Source organism: Hemiscyllium ocellatum, chromosome 9 (genome assembly GCF_020745735.1).
Source record: "Hemiscyllium ocellatum isolate sHemOce1 chromosome 9, sHemOce1.pat.X.cur, whole genome shotgun sequence".
NCBI classification, from domain to species: domain Eukaryota; kingdom Metazoa; phylum Chordata; class Chondrichthyes; order Orectolobiformes; family Hemiscylliidae; genus Hemiscyllium; species Hemiscyllium ocellatum.
This window is the reverse complement of record NC_083409.1, coordinates 58,645,534-58,672,387: the sequence shown is the minus strand read 5'-3', so window position 1 is coordinate 58,672,387 and position 26,854 is coordinate 58,645,534. Positions and strand designations below refer to the sequence as shown.

Genomic DNA, 26,854 nt, shown 5'->3' with positions numbered 1-26,854 from the left:
GGATCCTGCAATCCTCCATACTCAATATTGAGTTCAATAATTTTAGGGCCTGAATTCTCCCATGTCCTAAGCCCCCTACTCCACACAGCAGGCCTTGTTATCACATCGTCTGCCATTACACACTACCTACTGTTAGCCACTAACAGTCTCCATTAATAACTATTTACCCTCCCATTAGTTTGTCTGTCCAACTGCTCTTTTCTCTCTTTAGGCTCTATCCCCATCTATCATTTATGCCTCCTCCCACCCTACCTTCTGCATATAAACCAACATTTTCCTAGCTACCATCAGTTCTGGGAAGGGTCACCAGACCTGAAACGTCAAGTCCAATTTCTCTTCACAAATGTTGCCAGACCTGCTGAGCTTTTCCAGCAACTTCTATTTTTGTTTCTGTATCAAATATACTGGTTTGTACTGTTAAGTAAGGGCACACTATTGAAAGGGCGACAGATAAAATGCTTGAGCTGCAGTATGAAGTGTCTGACTGTATGAATCACAAATGCGGTTAGGCAGGTACAACAAGTAATTCGGTAAGCTGGTAAGAGTATTATCATTTATTAACAGAGAAAGTGAAAACTGAGGTAGGGAGGTTATACTTCATTAATTCAGGGCACTGGTGAGTCACATTTGCTGTGCATAGCATTGGTCACCTTATTGAAAAAAGGACATAAATCCATTGGAAGTATTTCAAAGAGGATTTAGCCAACTAATATCAGAAAGGCCCATTACCTTATGCAGAAAAGTTGGACAAGCTTATATCCCCTGGAGTTTAGGGTAGTAAGAGGTATCTGGGTTATAACATAAGAACTGGAGGGGTTTTGATAGGTTGATAGTGGACAGAATGTTTCGTCTTATAGAAGAATTCAGAACTAGGATTCACTGTGTAAAAATCAAGGGTTGCCCATCTAAAACAAAGATGAGTCAACTATTTTTTCTTACAGAGGGCTGTGTGTTTTGGAACTCTTCCTGAATGTTGGTGGAAGCAGACTTCTTCCATATTTTGAAGGTAGAGGTGGATAGAGTCTTAGTGAGCAAGGTGGTGAAAGATTATCAGGATGTGCATTTGAGGTTGTAATCTGTCAGCTGTGATCTTATTGCTAAAAATCACACAACACCAGGTTATAGTCCAACAGGTGTATTTGGAAGCACTAGCTTTCAGAGTTGATGACCAACTGATGAAAGAGCAGAGCTCCGAAACCTAGTGTTTCCAAATACACCTATTGGACTATAACCTGGCATAGTGTGATTTTTAACTTTGTACACCCCAGTCCAACATCAGCATCTCCAAATCAGGATCTTATTGAAGGGTCTCCTCCTGCTTCTTAAATGTATATAATTATTTTAGTTCATTCCTTTGGTATTTCCAGTTTGCCTGCTTTCTATGGAAACATTTTCAGGTCTCTATCAATATTGGTTTGAGCCAGTCACATTTTGTTCATTAACAATAGTCAAATCTTATTCTAAGGGCAGCAACATGATTAGAATAAAATAGAATGTGTATGTATGCAACAACTAGTCATGTCCTCAAACAATCCCACAGTGCTTTTAGTGATTATGTTTTTGAAGTTAATAGGTAACCAAAGACTGCATCCAATTTCACGTTGGAGGAATCCATAATTAGCAAGTGAATAACTGACAAGATTATCTGTTTTTATTCCTTGTAGTGTTTGTCAGAATAGGAATACTGACCAAGAAAATGTCAGAACTACTATTTTTCTTCAAATAGTGCAACATGATGATTTACATTTAGTTGAACAGCAGACAGTGCCTGGACTTACAGTTTCTATCAAAAGATCAGCTTAGAAAAGAACTGATTGGTCATTCCAAGCTTGAACTCTAAAACATTACACTGATGATTTTCAGCTTTGTTGTCTGGTTGGTAACTTGACAGACTGGATTCCCTGCCTATTATATGACCAATGGAATGAAAGTCATCACGCGTTATCAGGGAATGGAGTTCTCTGCACTAAAGCAAAAATGTTGGAAATTACCAAAATCATAGGGGGAAAGAAAAGCTGGGGAAGAGGAGTCATTCAGGTTTTGAGAAAGAATGTTTTAACATACAAGATAGTGGTAAGAGTGGAATTCTGTAAGGGATGCTCTATTTATGGATTATGTAGATTAAAAGAGGAAAATCGAGAGGGAAAGTTATAATAGAATTCTAAATAAAGTGAAAAATAACCAATTATGTTCATGACTTCTGTGAAAGTCTTTCTTTCCGTATTCTCTTTAGTTTGCTGCATATCAGATTGTTTATTTAATTACAAACAAACAACATCCCACAGTCCTCATTGTTCTTAAAGATTCAACATGATAAAACTTCATACTTTCAATTATTTTCTTTAAAAGTGAGGGTGGAATTCTAAGTATATAATCTGCAATAACTTAAAAAAGTGGCAGTAATGTTGCAGTGTTCAGCTCAATTTCAAACTATTTGCTGGGTCACGAGAATTATCTTTGTAAAAAGCTGGTGTACACAAAAAAACATCCATTTTGAGTAATTGAGAAATCTTGAAATTATTGGAAATGACTGAGATAAGAATAATAGAAAAATAAAAGGAAGGTGTTTTCAATGTTGGTGGAATAAAAACCATTTCCAAAATACTTTAATTGTTTTAATTGTAGCAAATACTAGTAATTCCAGTATTTTTGTGCTGAGCCCTTTGCAGATATTATAAGGGAAAGCTGATATACCAGACTCACCTAAAAAGGTGTTGGAAATGAACTCGGATACTTGGTTGCCAGAGCGGCTCATCTCTGAGAGATGGGTGAGCTCACGATTCAGCATTCTCTTGAACTGTTGAAAAGACAAATACTGAAATCAGCACCCATCTTTCTTCCAAAGCATTCAATATTACTTTTCAATTCCATTCTTTTATCTATAAGTGGATAGATTGTGGAAAGTAACAATGGAAGAAGCTGTATACCCTCCTGTGTATTGTCACATTACAAAGCATTCAAAGAGTATAACTAAGTTTAATTTAAGCCTAATTATTTAACCAGTTAAGTGACTGAAATTACAACACACAAATGTTAAGTCTTTTTAATTTTAGTAGCTATCAGATTAAATTAAATGTTAAAGTTGCACACAAAATAGCTCATAGAGCATTTCACTTCCAACTGAAATATTTACTAATACAATGAAAAATGAGATTCTAATTACGTAACAATATTAAGACAGACAGGAAATGACAGGACAAAGTCTTTTCATGCAGTTTTTCAGATTTATATAAAATTTAGATTAAAATGTAGCACCTTTAATTTTAATAGATTTGTAGCCAATACAGTAGTGCTTCTCAATAGCTGGACTGATTTTGATTTCCACATATTTACAATGAACTTTGCATGATATCTTTTTCTGTTTCCTTTGATAATCTATAATTTTCTATATTTTAAATCCTAAAAAATGCTGACATTTTGAAATAAGCATTTGAAAAGGAGTTACAAAATGGTAACATTTGTCTGACAATAGGCATTATAAATGTAAATACATTATGAAGCAGAAAGTTCAGTAATAATAAAACTTAAAAAATTCTCCCTTCCTCTATGTCAAACAGCAAATAATGAGTATTTCCTTATGAAATTAAAATTACAGTGTCTGCTGGTATTCCCTGATAAGTCCACTTTTGCTCATTTCTTTATTGACACCTTTTCTCATGAGAGATAACATTTTATTGCAGCCAGATGAACTTAATAGACATCCATTTGAATTTTCAAAAGCAAGGAATATGGAAGCCAATGGACAATATGGAATAATGCGCTGTCAATACAAAGGGTTCTGCAAATGAACTTACAGCTACATATCTCACAGCAAAAACTGAGATTCTGTAATTTTGCAATATATCTACTCACCTTGATATAACCCCAAGAAACAGATAACAAATAGTTTGCTTCAGGCATTTTGGCTCACTTGACAAGAGCAATAACAGCCGTGTACAAAAATAAGCAATATAGCTGAACAATTCCACACACGCTCTTCCAGTAGTAATATCCAAAATGTATAGATGTTTCATTAACAGCTTGAACAGCTGAAGTAATTTCTGCCCCTCCCCAAAAATTACAGTATCTTTTCACTGCACGAGAAAATCCAGTCCATGTAATACATCCTTGGAAAGATAGTATCGGCGCGATTGCACTGACAGAATTGAGATAATGAAATCAGGGGTCACATGGAGCCAGAAACCACACAAGTCTGTGTAGTTCACAGCACTTATGAATTATGAATAGCTCTGGATTTTTGGATTGCTTCGTGGTGGTATGGGGGATGGGGAAGAGTACTACTTCAGCTTAGTCTCAGTACATATGGACAAAAGAACATTTTTCAGCATGCTTACATTGTTTCTCCACCATTTCAACAGATGTGGGAAGTGACAGAAAATAGAGGATGTCTATTGTATATTTATGTAAATTAAATGCAGATGATGTTCCATTTCATCAGAGATTATAAGCAACTTTTACCACCCTCCTACGCCATTGTCAGAACTTTCAGCATAAGAACAAGTTAGTAAAATCACAATCAGGACCAGATTGATACATGATCTGATACATTGCCTGCCCTCAACACAAAATAACTGAGGAATAAAAGTGGCATTGCAAAATGATATACAGTAATCAGGACAATTCTGAAGTTTAGAATTGCTGCCTTGACGTTGACAATAAAATAACAAATTAAGGTTCATTTATGCTAATCATTTGCATCAAATCTTTTCTTGTCTGAAGACAAAGCATAATAATTTTTTAAAGGTTAGTTGATTGGAGACAGAAATGTTTTACAATTGTGTATATTTATTGTATTTTAAAACAACTAAAATTGTTTAAAGTGAATCACTTTATAACCATACTGATTGGGCATCTGGACATTTTGTACCACATTAAACTTACACTAATGTGCAAGGCAAACTTTCTAATAATAAGCAGATTTCAATCTTTTTCTGTGCAGTTTTCATTCAAGCTTCTATATTCGTTAGACACTGAGAATGGTCTAATATGAAAAGAACATTTAACATATTGAGCGATGGTTAAAGCTTGACCATTCTATGGTGTTTGCAATAATTTTTTTTTGACTCTGCACTCTCAACAGTCGTTCCCCTTTAAATCCGAGATGAAGTGCTGTGCCTGCATAGAAATGTTATTCAATCTTTATCTGATTGGTTTTCAGCTCAGCTGCAGTGACATCACCTAGCTTTCTCTGCACTGCTGATAAAGAGCATTAGAACATGCAGGGACAACTGCAGCAAGGAGCCCATGAGAGTCTTGAGACTGAAGTTCAAACAGCACCATGAAATGAATAGTACAGCTCCATAGCAACCACATCACATGACATTCCTCCAGCTGGTTACTAGAAGAATTCCCCTTGTCTGTTCTGTATTCCCAATGAAGCATGCAGCCACCTGCCTTCTAAACCATTTTTTAATGAGCAAATATAATTCTTGTGTTTTTTTAAGCGTCAGTAATGTATTTGAAAGAAGAATTGTCATAATCACACAAAGTAACCATGACTTATTGTCTTCAAACACTGATCATGTTCATCGCACTGTAAATAATAAAGTTCAATGCTTTTATTGATTTCTCTGAATTCCAATTAAAGTGTAAAACAACAATTTAACTAATGATTCCCTATAACATACCTCCTAACTTCCTAAAGACTCTGACGACGGAATTCGATTCCATATTTTTGATATTTGTTTTCCCCTTTTCCAAGAACCCATACTTTTATAAGTAAAATAGAAAATAACGCAGAAACTCAGCAAGTCTGGAAGCATCTGTGGAGAGAGACATTTTTCATGACAGAACTTTTCTCATTTTTTATGCGTGACTTTAAAACAATGAAGGTGCACAATTACTTAATTGAATACGGCATCAAACTGAGACAAACATCTCACCTGGCATCCTCCACATATGTCTTTGAAGCCAGGGATTACATGATAATCATCAAGAGTAAAAATTCTCAGCTAATTTTCTTTCTCTTCTCTAAGAAGGGTTCATGCCCGAAACGTCAACTCTCCTGCTCCTTGGATGCTGCCTGACCTGCTGTGCTTTTCCAGCAACACATTTTTAGCTCTTTCTCTCCTCTAACCCAGTCTACCCACAATTAACTGACCATCGGTCTGAACCAATTTATTTTCATATGTTCAAACGTATCTTTAATATTGTGAAAGTATATCACCTAATGTCCAAATGAAAACCAAGCTTTATTGAAAGTAAGTCAGACTGGTACAGTAGGATCCTCAATGCTAACCATACTATGTCATGACGGTTATAAAAATATAGATGATTGATTTTCAAACTTTATTGTGATTTTAATATCTGAGACCTTTACAAACAGAAATGGTTTTGAAAAGGGACAAGACACTGATTTAAAATGGCCAATGTGATCACTTAACCACACAGGTTAGTCAAGCTTCATGAAATCAATATGGAGCAAACAAAACCGGTCTGAAATGAAATGAACATTTTATCAAAGACACTAAAACAAGTTAACCCAGTCAGAAATGAAAAGGTCTCCATTTCCTATATTGGTTTACATCTTGATGTGAATTTTCACATATTGGAGATGGAATCTTGCTGCCAATGAGCAAAGTTAGAAAAAAAACTTCAACAGAAGGCAGTATGGATTTTTGACTGCAGGACTGGAACCGGCTGATGAAAGGGATCTCTTAGCCTCTCAAGAAGCAAAAATGCCAAGAAAGAAATATTAGGTCAGAAAATTTTAAAATATCTACAGCATTTGCTGATAATGATTCAAGACACCGGTCAAACAATAGTCATCAGAAGGTCAAAATCTTGCACCTCTCACACACCCTAATGATTTGAATCCTTTTCATCTTCCTTTTGTACTATCCCTTTTAATGTTGAACATTTATATGAGCATGATTATTATTTTATAAGGATTAGCAGAAAATAAACTTGCTATTATCTTCACTTGAGAAAAAAACCTTGCAATTGGCTCCTTATTATTTTCTGGTGAAAACAGTCCCTACATTTTAGTTTGAAAGAGGTATAGCTGCCTGTTAGAAGAACTTAAATAATTATGGTGGCCAATCAGGAAGATTGAAAAGAGTTGAGCATCTTTACCCTTTCTCACTTAGTTATAATAAAATGTATGAGGAAACAATATTTTACCTAATGTATGTAATGCTTCCTGCTTGTTGCAATACATTAATGGAGAAACTCATAACAAGATATGAATGAAGTTATTACTAGTGTATTGATGCGTTTTGACATTGAATTATATTTAATGCTACTTTTTTGTATAAAGGACTTGTGGATTTTTTTTTGCCCTATCGATTGGTTTCTATGGATATGGTTTGGCACTTCACTAAGACTCTTCATGTTACAAAAGTTGACTCAGTTAATTTGGCAGAATGATAAACTCTGACTTGTACAATACATTATGAAAATAGGAATTATATTCAAAAAAAGCAAAGGAAGTAACAGCAAAACTGGATAACCCATTGCTTACAGATCATTGGCGAATGAAGTTGGGACTTGTGCAGAAATACCGATGCAAGCACAGACAAGGATATCAATAAGTCATGAAGATGAGTTCGATTCCAGCCTCGGGCGATTGTCTGTGTGGAGTTTGCACGTTCTCCTCGTGTCTGAGAGGGCTTCCTCCTGGTGCTTCGGTTTTGTCCCACAATCCAAAGATGTGGAGGTTAGGTGAATTGGCCAAGCTAACAATGCCTATAGTGATCAGGGACATGTAATATGGGGTAAACATAGAGTAATAAGGTAAGGGAATGGGTTTAGGTGAGATACTGTTCAGAGGGTCAGTGTGGACTTGTTGGGCCAAAGGGCCTGTTCCCACACTGTATGGATTCTATGATAAGGCTATCTTGAGCGAGGCAAATGCAGTCACCACAGGTTGTGCCTCCAGCCTCAGCCACCTTGTCCTCTTTAATGGCTAAATAAGCAGGTTTACATTTTGTATAATCAGAAAAACTGACAAACCAATTTCTTGAAATACTTGAAATGCAAATTCACCCATTTAAGGATTCCTTCTCAAAGTTAGCAGGTGCTGCTCTGACACTACAGTAACAAGGTGAAACTCTGTTTGGCATTTTCAAGATGTGTAGGAGCCGGTGTTGGACTGGGGTGAACAAAGTTAAAAATCGCACAACACCAGGTTATAGTCCAGTCCTAAAGGAACCTTCCACATCCAAAGTTTTACCTGCACATCCACTAATATCATTTATTGTATCCGTTGCTCCCGATGCTGTCTCCTCTACATTGGGGAGACTGGGCGCCTCCTAGCAGAGCGCTTTAGGGAACATCTCCGAGACACCCGCACCAATCAACCACACCGCCCCATGGCCCAACATTTCAACTCCCCCTCCCACTCTGCCGAGGACATGGAGGTCCTGGGCCTCCTTCACCGCCGCTCCCTCGCCACCAGATGCCTGGAGGAAGAACGCCTCATCTTCTGCCTCGGAACACTTCAACCCCAAGGCATCAATGTGGACTTCAACAGCTTCCTCATTTCCCCTTCCCCACCTCACCCGAGTTCCAAACTTCCAGCTTAACACTGTCCCCATGACTTGTCCGGACTTGTCCTACCTGCCTAGTTTCTTTTCCACCTATCCACTCCACCTTCTCCTCCCTGACCTATCACCTTCATCCCCTCCCCCACTCACCCATTGTACTCTATGCTACTCTCTCCCCACCCCCACCCTCCCCTAGCTTATCTCTCCATGCTTCAGGCTCACTGCCTTTATTCCTGATGAAGGGCTTTTGCCCGAAACATCGATTTCGCAGCTTACTGGATGCTGCCTGAACTGCTGTGCTCTTCCAGCACCACTGATCTAGAATCTGGTTTCCAGCATTTGCAGTCATTGTTTTTTACCTCTATAGTCCAACAGGTTTATTTGGAAGCACTAGCTTTCGGACAGCTACCTGATGAATGAGCAGTATTTTGAAAGCTAGTGCTTCCAAATAAACCTTTTGGACTGTAACCCGGCATTTTCAAGTATTTGGGGAAGATCATAAATAGGATCTCTGATTGTGGTTCATCCCCTATTTCACACCTGTTCTTTTGTTGGAATCCACTGAGACTGTAGGCTGATTTGTTATGTGCATTTCCATTTTCTCATTGAATACAGTCACATCAGCAGGGGAGAAAGCAGGTGAAAACAAATTGTACCCCACTGTGCTCCAGTACATTAAACTTCCACATTGTACAACTGTAAACAAAAGCCTGCCTGGTAATTCAGCTAAGCATACATTCTTCATGTTGTATCAAGACAGCAGAGGTCAGCAATATTTAACCATAAAGGGAAATCAGGGGAATGCATGATCTTGTCCTCACCAAATGGCTATATTTTCCAGCAGGAATAACTGCATACTGCCTGGCTGTGATCAGAGAATTTATCAAAGACTGAAGATGAAAACCAGGGCTACGCAATACTGTTCAGGATAATGCAAGCTCTCACTCAATGGAAATCGTTCACATACTATTTCCCTTTTAAAGAGTCTACTCTAGGCACTTGCTGCAGTTGTACTTTTCCTTCACTCATGTTCATTATCAGCACATTTACTTCAACTTCCTGCAGTATCAACAATCTGCCGACAAGAAGGGGCCGAGTTTTACTCGGGCTGGGTTGGGAAAGGGGAGAAAACTGGAGCACCAGGAGGAAACCCACATAGACACCGGGAAAATGGTTGATGGTGGAGAGGAGGGCAAGGAAGTAATTGGTTGAAAGCCAATGGTAAGGCACAAAGTTGGGTAGTCAGACAGTCCCTTAGTGGGGGATTCACCAAAGGAGTTCTGACCTTTCCTTTCCACACTTTCACATAGAATTGTTGAAACAGCAGCCCTGCCAATCCTTCTTTCCTTTCCAATGCCCACTGTTGTATGTCAGTGGAGGTGGATTTTGGTCCTTAATTCACCAATTAAAGAGTTCATTAGACCGAAGGGCAATCTTCTGGCAGAGGCTTTATCAGCTCGCCACATTATGGAGGACACTGCAGGGGTAGTCAGGAAGGTAGTGCGCTAGCCACTCATCCAAACTTTACGTGCCTCCCCACCTCAAAACACGCCTGTTGGAGGAGGAGGGGTGGTGTGCTAAAACTCAGCCCAAGGTTAATTTCTCCCATATACCTACCAATTAGAGACAAAGCAGAAAATGTTGAATGCTGAAAGTATATTTCCTCTTGTAGGAGAACTTTGAACTAGTGGTCATAGTTTAAAAATATGGGGTTATCCATTAAGACAAAGATCAGGAAACATTTTTTTCTCTTGGGGGTTGAGTGTTTTTGGAGTTTCCTTTCTTAAAAGGCAGTGGATGCAGAATCTTTGTATATTTTTAAAACAAAGATAGACAGATGGATTCCTGATTGCCAAGATGAAAGATTATGAAGGACATGCAGGAATGTAGAATTGAACTCAACATCAGCTCAGCCATGATCCTATTGAATGACATAGCAAGTTTGAAGGGCTGAGTTGCCTACGTGTTCTTTGTTCATATTTTATCCATTTGCTCCACGTAAACAGTCTATTATTCACTTTCAAAGTATACTTGGTATACAAAACCCATGATATTTCCATGATGCACCATTTTCTTATCAATCACTCTTACATTCCCTTTTTCAAGTCAATATTTTGCCAACTTTTAGTGACAAAAATGACCTTGATTAATCTGAATAGATTTGAACATTAAATAAGCATAAAAAAAATCTGGGAAACCACCAAACTGAGACTTTGCAATTCCAAGCCTGACGAGTTGACGTTGTAACATATTCATCATGCACATTAGGCAAAGCATATATAAGAACTTTTGCATGTGGGAAATCCCTTCAATTTTTAATGTGGCTTATGCAATAAAAATGCATTTAAATAATCAAAAATATAATGCAGTTCTTGATTTTTTAAAAGCATTGTAAAGTCAAGGAAAAAAAATAGAAAAATAACTTTGTCCCTGCTATGCCTGAAAAGTGTTCAAAATTTCAGAAGAGCTTCTGAATAAGCATTATTGCAGGAAACACACCAAGAACAGGCTCATTGTTATGAGTGTTCAGATACAAGAATTGCAAGATAACTAAAAGATTTTGATATATGTAGTCATATATAAAACTCATGACTGAGATTCCTTATTTTTTTGATCGCATATCTGATTTGTGCCAATCGCATATGTATTGTTGCATAAAGTAATGAATATGAAAGAGTTAGGCTGAGTCACAATGATAACTCAGCTACTTGGTGGCATAGTGGTTAGTACTGCCACCTCACAGTGCCAGGAACCTGGGTTCGATTCCATCCTTGGGCAACTGGCTGTGTCGAGTTTGCATATTCTCCCAGTGTCTGAGTGAGTTTCCTCCGGGTGCTCTGGTTTCCTCCTACAGTCCAAAGATGTGCACATAAGATGGATTGACCATGCTAAATTGCCCAATTGCGTCCAGGACGAGGTGGATTAGCCATGCAAAATACAGGGTTACAGGAATAGGGTAAGGGTAGGTGGGTATGAGCTGCTCTGCAGAGGATCACTGTGAACTTGATGGGTAGAATGGCCTGCTTCTACACTGTAGGGATTCTATGATTCTAGATGGAACACTGGGGCAGTTTGGAAAGACAGCAGTTCAACACAGTTATCTCATAGAGATGCAAGTATCTTATGTATCTCTAGTTTGTAATAATTAATATTCCAAAGAGTTAATGTAACCTGTACATAGTTAGTTATTTAGCAACCCACATCTTGTTATAAAGACAAAAGCCTTCCTAAAGGAAGGAGGACTAATGGCAGCACACAACCCACAGTAGCTGGTACCAAGTATCACATCATAACATATATGACGGTACAAGTATAGTGATATCTCCAGGCCAACATTTAAAGACATGTCTGCCTTTACCCTGGTTGTAATCTTGTCCCCGATTCAGAAGATCTTAGGTTTTAATTCAACTCCTGATTCTTGACCACATGACTAGACTGCAACTTTTATTACCAGGGCTCTTGATCCTTTTGCAAGACCTCCATTCTGCTCTACTTAATGTTGATTCCAATTCCAAACAAGGCAGACAAGAATTACTGAATTATGAGGTCAGCACAAAGTTTAAGAGGGAAGATGCACAGATATATAACTGGACACCTAGTCAAGTTTAGCTGCTTATTGAAAGATATGAAAAGAAATCTAGCTTTACATGAGTGTGAAAATATAGACCATAAATCGAGCAGTGAGAAATCCTGGCCATGGGGGCTAAGTGGCAACATCAGGCTATTCACAAAGAAAGACTCTCCTATATAAGCATATTTCATTTGACAGAACAAACCAAAGTCTTTGACTGCCCACGAAGGGCATTGGAAGTCTAGTCACCATTGTAAAGTAGGAAATGCAGCAGCCCTATGTGCACATATAATTCCACAAACAGTAAGATGGTAACATTTTTTTTAAGTACTCGTTTGAAGAATAAGTATTGGCAGGATACCAAGAGATAACTTTTCTGCTCCTCTTTAAAATAATACCATGATGTTTTATATCCATCTGAGGGGGGCAGGCAAGCCTTGGTTTCAGGTCTCATTTGAATGCTGGCACTCTCTGATAATGCAGCACACCTTCAATACCACATGAGGTTAGCAGCTTTGGTTCATTATACACAGTGCTTTATGCTTATAGTACACAAATTGATGCAAACACACATGCAGCATTTTATTATTACACAGCAAATACTGACTGAGTGAAGCAACGGGAGTGAAAAGTAGCAAATAAAGTTATGTGGCTGACTATCTTCACATTAGAGCTGAAAATGTGTGCTGGTTAAAGCACAGCAGGTCAGGCAGCATCCAAGGAACAGGAAATTCGACGTTTCGGGCCGGAGCCCTTCATCAGGAATATCTTCATATTAGCCTTTTTCACAGCTGCAAGAAAGCCATCAAAGTCTAGTGGCTATCAAATACCTGAGTAAGGGACAAAGTACAGGTGGAAAAGATATTTTAATGGAAGGTGACTAGCTTGTGATAATACATAATTGGAATCAACATTAAGTAGAGCAGAATGGAGGTCTTGCAAAAGGATCAAGAGCCCTGGTAATAAAAGTTGCAGTCTAGTCATGTGGTCAAGAATCAGGAGTTGAATTAAAACCTAAGATCTTCTGAATCGGGGACAAGATTACAACCAGGGTAAAGGCAGACATGTTGAAACATTTATCAACGGAGCTCTATTTTGTTTGGTTTTTGCTATGTGCTAGGCAGAATGGAGAGGTTCTATATAAAGCTTGGACTATTCCCCTGTGTGGGAGAAAAATAAACACAAGCGCAGTGCCTTGGTATTATTCAATACTTCCTCACAGTTTGTTACAGGAGGAGGTGTAAACATATATAGTTCTTACCAGCAGTGAAACTTTAAGTTGCTAGGCTTTTGCAAGCATATGAAAAAATACATCAAAATATCTGTGGTGCTCTAATGAAGAACGAAAATTGCATGCTTTTCAATAATTAAATGGATATATAAAGGAGAATCTTTGCTTGGGAGCATGAGTTTTGCTCGTTGGTTGCAAAGCCAGAGAGAGACCTATGCTACATCTTCCAATGTAGGCCTGCCTGAAATTCTATCAATCAAGAAATTTATGGATACTGGTGGGCCTCAGTCCAGAACTAGGTCTGGGGGTCAGAATTCCCTGTCAACAAAAACAACCAGCTTCTACACCCTGTTGCACCTTGTGGGAGACTCTGGATGCTGCAGAGAACACCCTCAGGGTTTTTGGACCCAGGATAAAAATAAGTTGCATTTGAGGGTATGTTTCCAAGGATGGAGGTCATGTGGAGAGTAGACGGGGAGGGGTATCTCAGTAGCAAAAGCACTCAATGGCCACCCCCTGCTCCTATATCCTGTCCCTTGCCCCTATATCAGGTGCTTGAGAATATGTATGCTACTCCAAACAAACAATCTGTCAAAAAATAAAGCAGTCAGGACTTTTTTGCCTTGAGGATGGACACCTACTTTCAGGCCCATTTGCAGGTGGGTTAATCCCACCAGCTGTGGGCTGATGCCCTTAAGTGGTCATTAGGTGGCACTTGAAAGACCTCAATTAGCCATGGGAGGGAATGTTAGTCAAGTAATTTCCCATACAGAACTTAATGCTGGTGGAGGCAGGAGGCAGGGACTGAGTAAACAACCAGCCTATTTAAATGTCCTTCCCACCTCTTCTCCTCCTCTTGGTCCAGAAAAAATTCTGCCTATACAAGCTTAGTGGTATGATTCTAGAAAACTTTCTCTTTTCCTATCTGGTCTTCCTTTTTGATGTTGCTTGTCCTGTTAAACTTGTGTGTTTCTTTGTATTATATTTAATTTCCAAATACACAACCATACAAATCTAATCAAAATACCTAAAATTCAATTTAAAGCACAAGTGTGTCATAAACCCGCTCAAAGTACAAGTTTGAAGCATATTCCACAACAATTCTTTCAAACAAACTGGGGCCGCCATAAGCAACTTAAAAATGGAAAGTTTTTTTCTATAAATAACTCTAAGGACCAGGTGTGCTGAAAGTGTACCCCTGCTTTCTAGTTAAAGGCAACACACAAATACAAGTTTATTGTTTGGCAACCCTCTGAGCTTCTGATGTGCACAAATGTCAAATATGACCTGGAGCTCACAAGTGATTAGGTCAATTATCAAAGCCCAACATTTTCATTCTAACTGTAAAAGAAAAGCTTTAAAGCATATTTTGAGTCAAAGGCTCAAATTTTCTACATTTTGAAAGATTAAAGGAAAATAAAATGATTCAAACCTTTTTTTAGAACAGAAAGAAAGCAATTTCAGATAAATGTATTAGAAAGAAAGAAATTAAGCAAAGAGATAAAAAAAAATAAAGTATTGGGGAAAAAGTAGAGAATGAGAATAAAATAGAACTGACAATTTAAATGCAGGTCTTTGGTACTATTTGGGGAAGGACAAGTTATTTTTGCCTTGGCTGTGGTGTGATGGTGTGGGCGTGGGAAAATATAGGAAATTTCTAATGTACTGAGAATATCTGGGATTCCATATCAGGCCTTAAAGGCCCCAAATGTTCGTTTGGAGGCAAGATCACCTTGTACAGTCAAATCAAGTAAATGAAGAGCTGGATACAGAATATTATGTGTAGAGAGATGACATTTTCAAACAAAATATCTGTTTTCCAATAACATACATATCTGTTATGTGAATAAGCTGATTAAATGAATTGCAAAAACATGGATTTGTTCTATCAAACTTAGTTATTGTCTTCAAACTGATAAGAGATCTCGCTAGAAGCATTTGTGGTCTAAGTGTGACAAGTGACCTTAGAACTAATTCAATTGATGAATCAAAGCCTCTTTCACCTCATCAGCTGCTTGGGCTCATAAACACCTGTCAATCATGTGATTAGCAGTCTTGTTTAACTATGAAAACAGCAGCATCACATGGGTGCTGATTCTCACGCTCTGTCTATTCTTATAATTTATCAGTGTTTTAGCAATACACAAATCATTCGGCAACAAACCATGACAGAAATCTTGACCTGTAGGAGAAGGGTGGACATCTGATCAAAAATATGAGAACTCAGAAGCAAGTGGCATACTTTCAGGCTTTAGGGCATGGAGGACCAGCTTTTTAAACAAGGAAATGCTCCAATAGTTTCTTTAGTTTCAATCTTACCCTAATTAAGGAGAGGCAGCATAGATTTGTTTAGGGAACACCATGCTTAACTAACTTATTTGAGTATTTTAGTGAGATAAGAGAGGGCAGATGAATGCAATATGGTTGTTGTGGGGTACATGGATTTCAAAGTGCATTCGATAAAATTCTGCACAACAGACCTGAGAAGAAAGTTATAGCTCATGGAACAAAAGAAGGACAAGTTATTTTTGCCTTGGCTGTGGTGTGATGGTGTGGGCGTGGGAAAGTATAGGAAATTTCTAACGTACTGAGAATATCTGGGATTCCATATCAAGCCTTAAAGACCCCAAATGTTCGTTTGGAGGCAAGATCACCTTGTACAGTCAAATCAAGAAAATGAAGAGCTGGATACAGAATATTATGTGTAGAGAGATGACATTTTCAAACAAAATATCTGTTTTCCAATAACATACATACCTGTTATGTGAATAAGCTGATTAAATGAATTGCAAAAACATAGATTTGTTAAGTGTTGGGAATACAACAGCAGTTAATGGCTGGTCAGACTGCAGGGAGGTTTAGTTATTTTTAAAATCAACCTGTTCAGACAGGATTGGACCTCTGGGAAAGGTGGGACTTGAACATGGACCTTCTGGCCCAGAGATAGAGATACTACCACTGTGCAATAAAACTCTCAAAAAACATTGCTGATTTTTTTTAAACAGGTGTTTTCGCTTGGGGAATGGCTTCATGGTCATCATTAGATATTTACTTAATTTTATTGGAATTGTTGAAGTTGCCAAGTTAAATTGAGACTTTTGGAGGATGCCAGACATTGATGAACTGTCCATTGGAATCTTAAATTTCCTGGGCAATTTCTTTGGAGTCTGCTATGATGCTCAAATGCCATGAATTAATGCAAAATAATTGGAAGACGCTCTGAGCAATTTAACAAATGAAACATATAAAAGATATTTATATAGCATCTTTCATGGTCTTGGGTCAGGACATCCAAGAGTGCCAACAATGAGGCAGTTTTGAAATGCCAATAAGATCGTACTATAGGAAAATGCAGTTACCAATTTACTCAACAGCAAAGTTCCCAAAATGGGAAAATGATGATGATCAGATGTTGTGTGTTTGTGGTACTGTTTGAGGGAGAAATGTTGGTCAGGGTACCAGCCTTCTTCAAGATCATGGTGAGAGATTTGACAAGGTTGTCAAATATATGAAATACATGATGTTTTGTATATGTTATTATTCATCTGAAGTGAGCTGTTTGGCAGCAGTTGGTAGAAGGAGCCTGTGCACAGGTTTTGTGAGGGAATATATATGTTTAAAATTAAATATGTGCACTTTGGGCTTGCTGGAAGGACAGGAAATCATCTGGATCAGGAGTCCACCTGCATGATGCACCTGAGAAAACATGACAACAAGGCTCTGGTCAGACTGCATTTGGAACATTGAGTGCAGTTCTAGCCTCCATATCTAAACACAAATGTGCTGGCCTTGGAGACGGTACAGAGGAGGTTTACAAAAATGATCACAAGAATAAAGGACTTGTCGTATGAGGAGCAGTTGAGGAGTCTGGATGTGTACTCGGACTTGAGTCAGCAAAAAGGTGAGAGAGAGAATATTTAAATCCTTATGGTTGAAAATCCATTTTCTTTATTTATTACCCTACTAAGCAACTAAAAAAATAATCAGTGTATTCCTTTGTCTGGTTTCATTGCAGGCAGTGTTTCATTTCCAACACGTGTAACTTATCACAGGTAAACTAAAACAAAAGATGCATGTTTTGTGATGCCTGACTTCTTTAACAGTTTCATTGCTTTTAGATAAAATGATAATAACAAAGATTGTCTGAAAAATTATGTATTGAAAAGTTCAAGAAACCAATCTGTCGTCAGGTGTTTGTGGCAGCCATTTAAGGTATATGTTTGTTCCTTTTAAATCATTTTTTTCATGATGTATCACTTATTATAATCATAAAATTGATAGTCATGTTTTAACACAATCATGATAAGTTGAAAGCAGGACTACAGAGATAGCGCAGGGGGGAAAGTTTCAGATTCCTGGATAATTGGAGCTCTTTCTGGGGTAGGTGGGACCTCTTTACCTGAATCAGAGGGGTACTAATATCCGGGGGGGAGAAATTTGCTAATACTCTTCAGGAGGGTTTAAAATAATTTAGCAGGGGGATGGGAACCTAAATTGTAATTCCAGTATATAGGAGGTTGAGAGTAGTGAAGTCAGAAATAAGGTTTCAAGGTTGCAAGAGGACATCGGCAAGCAAGAAGTGGTTTAAAGTGTGTCTACTTCAATGCCACGAGCATCTGGAATAAGGTGGGTGAACTTGCAACATGGGTTGGTACCTGGGATTTCAATATTGTAACCATTTCGGAGACATGGGTACAGCAAGAACAGGAATGGTTGCTGCAGGTTCCGGGACTTAAATGTTTCAGTAAGAACAGAAATGATGATAAAAGAGGGGTTGGTGTGGCATTGTTAATCAAGGATAGTATTATATAGGATGTTTGAGTACTCATCTACTGAGGTAGTATGGGCTGAGGTTAGAAACAGGAAAGGAGAGGTCACCTTGTTGAAAGTTTTCTATAAGACTCCAAATAGTTCCAGAGATGTAGACGGAAGTATAGCAAAGATAATTCTCAATAGGAGCGAGAGTGACAGGGTAGTTATGGAGGATTTTAACTTTCCAAATATTGACTGGGAATACTATAGTTCGAGTACATCAGATGGGTCAGTTTTAGTCCAATGTGTGCAGGAGGGTTTCCTGACATAGTATGTCGACAGGCCAACAAGGAGTGAGGCCACATTCGATTTGGTATTGGGTAATGAACCTGGCCAGGTATTAGATTTGAGGGTAGAGTTGAAAAATGTGGTGCTGGAAAAACACAGCAGGCCAGACAACATCCGAGGAGCAGGAGAATCAACATTTCTGGCACAAGCCCTTCTTCTGGTGTGCCAAGTGGGCTGAGATAAAAGTTGGGGGGGGGAGGTGCTGGGAATATGATAGGTGGAAGGAGGTGAGGGTGAGAGGCTGGAGAGGGGGTGGGGCGGAGAGGTCGGCAAGAAGATTGCAGATCAAGAGAGTGGTGCTGAATCCGGGGATTGGGACTGAGTACTTGGGGTGGGTGGGGGGGGGGGGGGGGGGGGAAAGAGGGGAAATTAGGAAGCTGGAGAAATCTACATTCATCCCGTGTGGTTGGAGGGTTTCTAGGCGGAAGACGAGGCGCTCTTCCTCCAGGTATTATGTGTTCAGGGTCTGGCGATGGAGGATGCTAAGGACCTGTATGTTGAATGTGGGTGTCCCGGAGTTGTTCCCTGAAATGTTCCGCAAGTAGGGGGCCTGTCTCCCCAATGTACAGGAGACTACATCGGGTGCAGCGGATACAGTAAATGATGTGTGTAGAGGTGCAGGTGAATTTGCGACAGATATGGAAGGATCCATTGGGGCCTTGGAGGGAGGTGGGGGGAGGGGGGAGAGGTATGGGCGCAAGTTTTGCACTTCCTGCGGTTGCAGGGGAAGGTGCCGGGAGTGGAGGTTGGGTTGGTGGGGGGTGTGGACCTGACAAGGGAGTCGCGGAGGGAGTGGTCTCTCCGGAATGCTGATAGGGGTGGGGAGGGAAATATATCCCTGGTGGTGGGGTCTGTTTGGAGGTGGCGAAAATGATGGAGGATGATACGATGTATCCGGAGGTTGGTGGGGTGGAAGGTGAGGACCAGTGGGGTTCTGTCCTGGTGGTGATTGGAGGGGCGGGGTTCAAGGACGGAGGTGCGGGAATTGGAGGAAATATGGTGGAGAGCATCGTCGACCACGTCGGAGGGGAAATTGCGGTCTTTGAAGAAGGAGGCCATTTGGGTTGTTCGGTAGTGGAATTGGTCCTCCTGGGAGCAGATGCGGTGGAGGCGATGGAATTGGGAATATGGGATGGCGTTTTTACAGGGGTCAGGGAGGGAGGAGGTGTAATCTAGGTTGCTGTGGGAGTCAGTCGGTTTGTAGTAAACCGCCCACTTGGCACACCAGCCTCGTTCCTGAAGAAGGGCTTATGCCCGAAATGTCGATTCTCCTGCTCCTCTGATGCTGCCTGGCCTGCTGTGTTTTTCCAGCACCACATTTTTCAACTCTGGTCTCCGGCATCTGCAGTCCTCACTTTCTCCTTAGATTTGACGGCAGAAATTACTGATCACAATTCGGTTATGTTTACTTTAGTGATGGAAAGGGATAGGTTATAATGCAGGGCAAGAGTTATTGCTGGGGAAAGGCAATTATGGCATGATTAGGCAAGATTTAGGATTCATAGGATGGGTAAGGAAATTGCAGGGATGGGCACAATTGAAATGTGGAGCTTATTCAAGGACCAGCTGTTGCGGGTCCTTGATAAGTATGTATCTATCAGGTAGGTAGGAAATTGTCAAGCCTGGGAGCCGTGGTTCACTAATGAAGTTGAAGCTCTTGTCAAGAGGAAAAAGGTGGCTTACGTTAGGATGAAATGGGAAGGCTCAGTTAGGGTGCTTGAGAGATACAAGTTAGCCAGAAAGACTTAAAGAGAGAGATAAGAAGAGCCAGCAGGGGACTTGAGAAGTCATTAGTGGATGGGATCAAGGAAAACTCTAAGGCCTTCTGTAGGTATATCAGGACTAAAAGAATGACTAGAGTAAGATTAGGGCCAATCAAAGATAGTTGTGAGTCAGAGGAGATGGGGGAAGAGCAAAATGAATTTTTTTTTGTCACTATTCACACTGGAAAAAGACAATGTTGTCAAGGAGAAGATTGAGATAGAGGCTACTAGACTACATGGGATTGAGGTTCACAAGGAGAAGATGTTAGCAATTCTGGAAACTGCGAAAATAGGTAAGTCCCTGGGCTGGATGGAATTTATTCCCGGTTCTCTTGGAAGCCAGGGAGGGGATTGCCGAGTCTTTGGCTTTGATCTTTACATTGCCATTGTCTACAGGAATAGTGTTGAAAGACTGGGGGATAGCAAATGTTTTTCCCTTTTTAGTAAGGGGAGTAGAGACAACCCTGCTAATTATAGACCAGTGAGCCTTACTTTGGTTGTGGGTAAAGTGTCGGAAAGGGTTATAAGATATAGGATTTATCATTTTCGAGAAAAGAGTACGTTGATAGGGATAGTCAACACTGTTTTGAGAAGGGTAAGTCATGTCTCATAAACCTTATTAAGCTCTTTGAGAAGGTGACCAAACAGGTGGATGAGTGTAAAACGATTGATGTATATGGACTTCAGTAAGGCACTTGATAAGGTTTCCCACGATGGGCTATTGCACAAAATATGGAGACATGGGACTGAGGATGATTTAATGGTTTGGATTAGAAATTGGCTAGCAGAAAGACGACAGAGAGCGGTTGATGATGGGAAATTTCATCCTGGAGTTCAGTTACTAGTGGTGTACCGCAAGGATCTGTTTTGGTTCCACTGCTGTTGATCATTTTAATAAATGACCTGGATGACAGTGTAGAAGGATGGGTTAGTAACTTTGTGGATGACTCCAAGATTGGTAGAGTTGTGGATAGTGAAGAAAGAGATAGTGAAATGTTGATGTCTTTGAACAGATGATCTCAGTGAATGAAATTTGAGTCATGGAAAGATTCTGGATTTTCCAGTCAGATGAAAAGGCATCAATATTGTAAGAGGAATACAATTGTTAAGGGATAGAAAAAAGTAACTTAAAATATTAGTTTACATTAAACTAATTTAAATGCAGGATTAGAGATCAAACGAGAGATTGTTAGTTTTAGGAGCAATATCATAGAGTTCTTCTTCACATAAAGAAGGATCATGTGGAACAAGATTTTAGATAGAGTAGGGAAGGTACTAATCCTGGAATTTTTTTTTAATGCATGCTACAATTCACAGCATATTAGGATTGCTTTAGATGGATAAATAGAGATAGGTTGAAAGACTTTCCCAGTATTATTTTGTGAAATGTAAGCCAGCTAAATGAGTATTTTGCCAGCATTTCAGGATGTGTTTTATTTTCATAGTTCAGAAGTCCGTATACCAAAAATCTCACACCTAATGCTACATTTGGCATGAAAAAGCACATTATCTTCATCAAGCAACTTACCAACTGAACTTACCAGAGCCCAACTGTTCTGCATTGACACCTGCCCATTTTTATGTGCATTGAATTTATGATTTAATTTTGTTAATTTAATGATACATGCATAAAACTAATTTGATTCATTTGTACTTATAATTAAAATGAAGGGGAGGCAGGTAATACTGGAAAACCAAGGCACTACACAAGCATCATTTATAATTCACTGAGTGTATGAAAATAAGGCTTTTGAATATATCAATAAAATTAAACATCCAGGCAGAACAAGCTAGTGCATAACATTACACTAAAACAAAGAACAGTGGACATTGAGAATCTGGTCACCGGAATCAAAATATTAACACTGCTTTGTCTTCAGAGATGATGGCAGATGTGTTGGGTTTCTCCATCTTTATGAGTTTTGTTAGTGCATAAAGCTATTTAACTGTCTGATGTTTTAATACTCAGTCATTTAAATGCATGACCTGCATTCATACACGTACCACCTCCTCCTCTCTCACTAGTTTCTCACAAATGTTGTGTCGAAAGCATTTCTGGTAAGTAGCATTCCTGTTTCAAACTCAAAAATAATTTTGTTCTACAGAAGATGACTTAAGTAAAATGTAATTGTTTGCAAGCATAGCTTCAAGAACGTTTCTTCTCCATGAATATAACCTGTGTGTATGCAGTAATCAGGACACTGAAGTAGCAAACAGTAACTGAAAATTCAACAAGGATGCAGAATGCAGCTAAGACCAGTCATAAAATGAATCAAAAACAAAACAGTGAACATTGAAAATCTGAAATATAAACTGAAAAAGATGTTAATATATAGCAGCTATGGAGATGGAAACAGAGTTTCACGGTGTCCCAATTTTCCCCAATAAAAGGCATTGTGCCACAGATGCTCCCTACTTCAGGTCCTATGGCTGAAATATGATATTTGCATGCATTACTGTGAATGATGCAGACATCCACCAGAAACATTAACAATTAAAAGCTTTAAAAAAGCTTTCTTCGCATGGGGAAGCTGATGATATTGAGTGAGAAGCTGTGTATGTGTCAATAATATAGTTCAGTGAGAGAATACACTTTGAATGGCACAACTGTAAGACAAATGCACAGCACAAACAAAACTGATGTGATTTGAATGTGTGCGACAGCAAAGTTTACAACTGTCTTCCAACAAATTATCTAAATGCAAGTACAGAACAGAGTCAGAACTGAGGGGCTTTGGATGTACACATTATTGATAAAGGGCATGCATAAGGTGAGAGGGTCTGACTACAAAGTTCGCAAGGAACAGAGTCGGTTTACATGGTGTTGCTATACCTTATCCAATGAGGTGTGCCAGTATATTTAGCTTTCTGACTAAGCTAGTTTCAACAGATGAAGGAGTTAAAATCAATGTGAAATTGATAGTAAATTTTAATTTTGAAAAACATCTGATTCCCCTTTGTGCTCCATTTGGAAAGTTAATAGCCATGGAGTTGGGGATAGAAGTTGTGGGCATGATGCAGAACCTCCCTTTTTGACCAGGGGATTCTTTCATTGGCCACTCATAGATGCACTCACTATCAGTTTTCACCAATGGCTTTCCAGTGAATAAGGCAACTTGGGGATTTTTTTCCCCCATTTTCTCTATACTCCACCACATTTCTCACCAGTGTACACACAACAATGGAAGGGTAAAATGCCGCCTTAATAGTTAACTGAGCCCAAAAGCAGAAATTCTATACAGATTTTTTTCACCTTCATGCAACATTATCACAGTTTATACTAATGATATCCTGGGCTAAATTTTCAGTTAAGTTCTTTAGCTGGAAATGAAACTGTGACACTCAATTAGGCCGCGGTCAAGGCGATGCAAGCTGCACATAATCCTTGTGGTGCTTCTTCATCACGATGATTACAGTGAGTACTCCTGTATGAAATATACTACTGACTACATTAATGCTGAGCGGGGGATCGGAGTGCATGCAAACTTAAACTGAAATGAGCTATGGATAGTCCACATTTTTCAAAGGTTATTTGTCCTCCTTAAAGGCACAGTGATTCAGGATTCAGAGGCTGGAGGGACTACTTCTGAATGAAAGCAAGTAAACTACTCATGGGATAGGAGGATGAAAAGAGGCCACCATGTTCTCTGACGTGGTGCTGGAGGCTTTAGTCCAGATGATAGAAAGGAGAGAGATGATGTTTCTGTCAAGAACAGGGAGACCCTCAAGAAATATCGTGCAAAGAGAATGGGATTTTGTGGTCAGTGAATGCCCTAAAGACCTGGCTGAAGTGATATCCCACAAGTGCTCAAGGCCTGCGAACTTATGTTCCAATAGCAGCTCCTATCCAATGCACCACCAATCTCACATACTACTCAGAGTCATAGAGTCATAGAGATGTACAGCATGGGAACAGACCCTTCGGTCCAACCCGTCCATGCCGACCAGATATCCCAACCAAATTTAGTCCCACCTGCCAGCACCCGGCCCACATCCCCCCAAACCCTTCCTATTCATATACCCATCCAAATGCCTTTAAATGTTGCAATTGTACCAGCCTCTGCCACATCCTCTGGCAACTCATTCCATACATGTACTACCCTCTGCGTGAAAAAGTTGCCCCTTATGTCTCTTTTATATCTTTCTCCTCTCAGCCTAAACCTATGCCCTTTAGTTCTGGACTCCCTGAATCCAGGGAAAAGACTTTGCCTATTTACCCTATCCATGCCCCTCATAATTTTGTAAACCTCTATAAGATCACCCCTTAGCCTCAGACACTCCAGGGAAAACAGCCCCAGCCTGTTCAGCCTCTCCCTATAGTTCAAATCCTCCAACTCTGGCAACATCCTTGTAAATCTTTTCTGAACCCTTTCAAATTTCACAACATCTTTCCAATAGAAAGGAGACCAGAATTGCACGCAGTATTCCAACAGTGGCCTAACCAATGTCCTGTACAGCCGCAACATGACCTCCCAACCCCTGAACTCAGTACTCTGGCCGGTAAAAGAAAGCATACCAAACACCTTCTTCACTATCCTATCTACCTGCGACTCCACTTTCAAGGAGCTATGAACCTGCACTCCAAGGTCTCTGTTCAGCAACACTCCCTAGGACCTTACCATTAAGTGTATAAATCCTGCTAAGATTTACTTTTCCCAAAATGCAGCACCTCGCACATATCTGAATTAAACTCCATATGCCACTTCACAGCCCATTGGCCCATCTGGTCAAGATCCTGCTGTAATCTGAGGTAACCCTCTTCGCTATCCACTACACCTCCAATTTTGGTGTCATCTGCAAACTTACAAACTGTACCTCTTATGCTTGCATCCAAATAATTTATGTAAATGACAAAAAGTAGAGGACCCAGCACCGATCCTTGTGGCACTCCACTGGTCTCAGGTCTCCAGTCTGAAAAACAACCCTCCACCATCACCCTCTGTCTTCTACCTTTGAGCCAGTTCAGTATCCAAATGGCTAGTTCTCCCTGTATTCCATGAGACCTTACCTTGCTAATCAGTCTCCCATGGGGAACAGTGTCAAATGCCTTACTGAAGTCCATATTGATCACATCTACCAGTCTGCCCTCATTAATCCTCTTTGTTACTTCCTCAAAAGACTCAATCAAGTTTGTGAGACATTCCCACGCATAAAGCTACATTGACTATCCCTAATCAGTCCTTGCCTTTCCAAATACACGTACATCCTGTCCCTCAGGATTCCCTCCAACAACTTGCCCACCACCGACATCAGGCTCACTGGTCTATCGTTCCCTGGCTTGTCCTTACCACCCTTCTTAAACAGTGGCACCATGTTTGCCAACCTCCAGTCTTCTGGCACCTCCCCTGTGACTATCAATGATACAAATATCTCAGCAAGATGCCCAGCAATCACTTCTCTAGCTTCCCACAGATTTCTAGGGTACACCTGATCAGGTCCTGGGGATTTATCCACCTTTAAACATTTCAAGATATCCAGCACTTCCTCCTCTGTAATGTGGACATTTTGCAAGATGTCATCATCTATTTCCCCACAGTCTATATCGTCCATATCCTTTTCCACAGTAAATAAGGATGCAAAATATTCATTTAGCATCTCCCCATTTTCTGCAGCTCCACACGAAGGCCGCCTTGCTGATCTTTGGGTGGTCCTATTCTCTCCCGAGTTACTCTTTTGTCCTTAATGTATTTGTAAAAACCCTTTGGATTCTCCTTAATTCTATTTGCCAAAGCTATCTCGTGTCCCCTTTTTGCCCTCCTTATTTCCCTCTCTAATATACTCCTATTTCCTTTATATTCCTCTAACGATTCACTTGATCTATCCTGTCTATACCTTACATATGCTTCCTTCTTTTTCTTAATCAAACTCTCAATTTCGTTAGTCATCCAGCATTCCCTATGCCTACCAGCCTTTCCTTTCACCCTGAAAGGAATATACTTTCTCTGGATTCTTGTTATCTCATTTCTGAAGGCTTCCCATTTTCCAGCTGTTCCTTTACTAGTGAACATCTGCCTCCAATCAGCTTTCGAAAGTTCTTGCCTAATACTGTCAAAATTGGCCTTTCTCCAATTTAGAACTTCAACTTTCAGATCTGGTCTATCCTTTTCCATCACTAGTTTAAATCTAATAGAATTATGGTCGCCGGCCCCAAAGTGCTCCCCCACTGATACCTCAGTCACCTGTCCTGCCTTATTTCCCATGAGTAGGTCAAGTTTTGCATCTTCTCTAGTAGGTACATCCACATACTGAATCAGAAAATTGTCTTGTATGCACTTAACAAATTCCTCTCCATCTCAACCCTTAACACTATGGCAGTCCTAGTCTATGTTTGGAAAGTTAAAATCTCCTACCATAACCACCCTATTATTCTTTCAGATAGCTGAGATCTCCTGACAAGTTTGTTTCTCAATTTCCCTCTGACTATTAGGGGGTTTAAAATACAATCCCAATAAGGTGATCATCCCTTTCTTATTTCTCAGTTCCACCCAAATAACTTCCCTGGATGTATTTCCAGGAATATCCTCCCTCAACACAGCCGTAATGCTATACCTCATCAAAAATGCCACTCCCCCTCATCTCTTGCTTTCTTTTCTATCCTCCCTGTAGCATCTGTATCCTGGAACATTAAGCTGCCAGTACTGCCATCCCTGAGCTATGTTTCTGTAATTGCTATGATATCCCAGTCCCATGTTCCTAACCAAGC

At 39.7% G+C, this 26,854-nt stretch overlaps 1 protein-coding gene across 5 annotated transcripts in view; it reads right to left on the bottom strand.

Annotated features, from left to right (window-relative positions):
• Positions 1–26,854, bottom strand: part of pde4ba (phosphodiesterase 4B, cAMP-specific a) — a 197,560-nt gene that overhangs the window by 35,919 nt on the left and 134,787 nt on the right. For 4 of the 5 annotated variants that reach the window (XM_060830384.1, XM_060830386.1, XM_060830387.1 and 1 more), the window contains one exon: positions 2,704–2,797. In XM_060830384.1, coding sequence (XP_060686367.1) covers positions 2,704–2,797 — 94 coding nt within the window. Of the gene's footprint in view, positions 1–2,703; positions 2,798–3,852; positions 3,923–26,854 lie in introns of those variants that run through there. The other variant, XM_060830388.1, reaches the window with a different exon arrangement.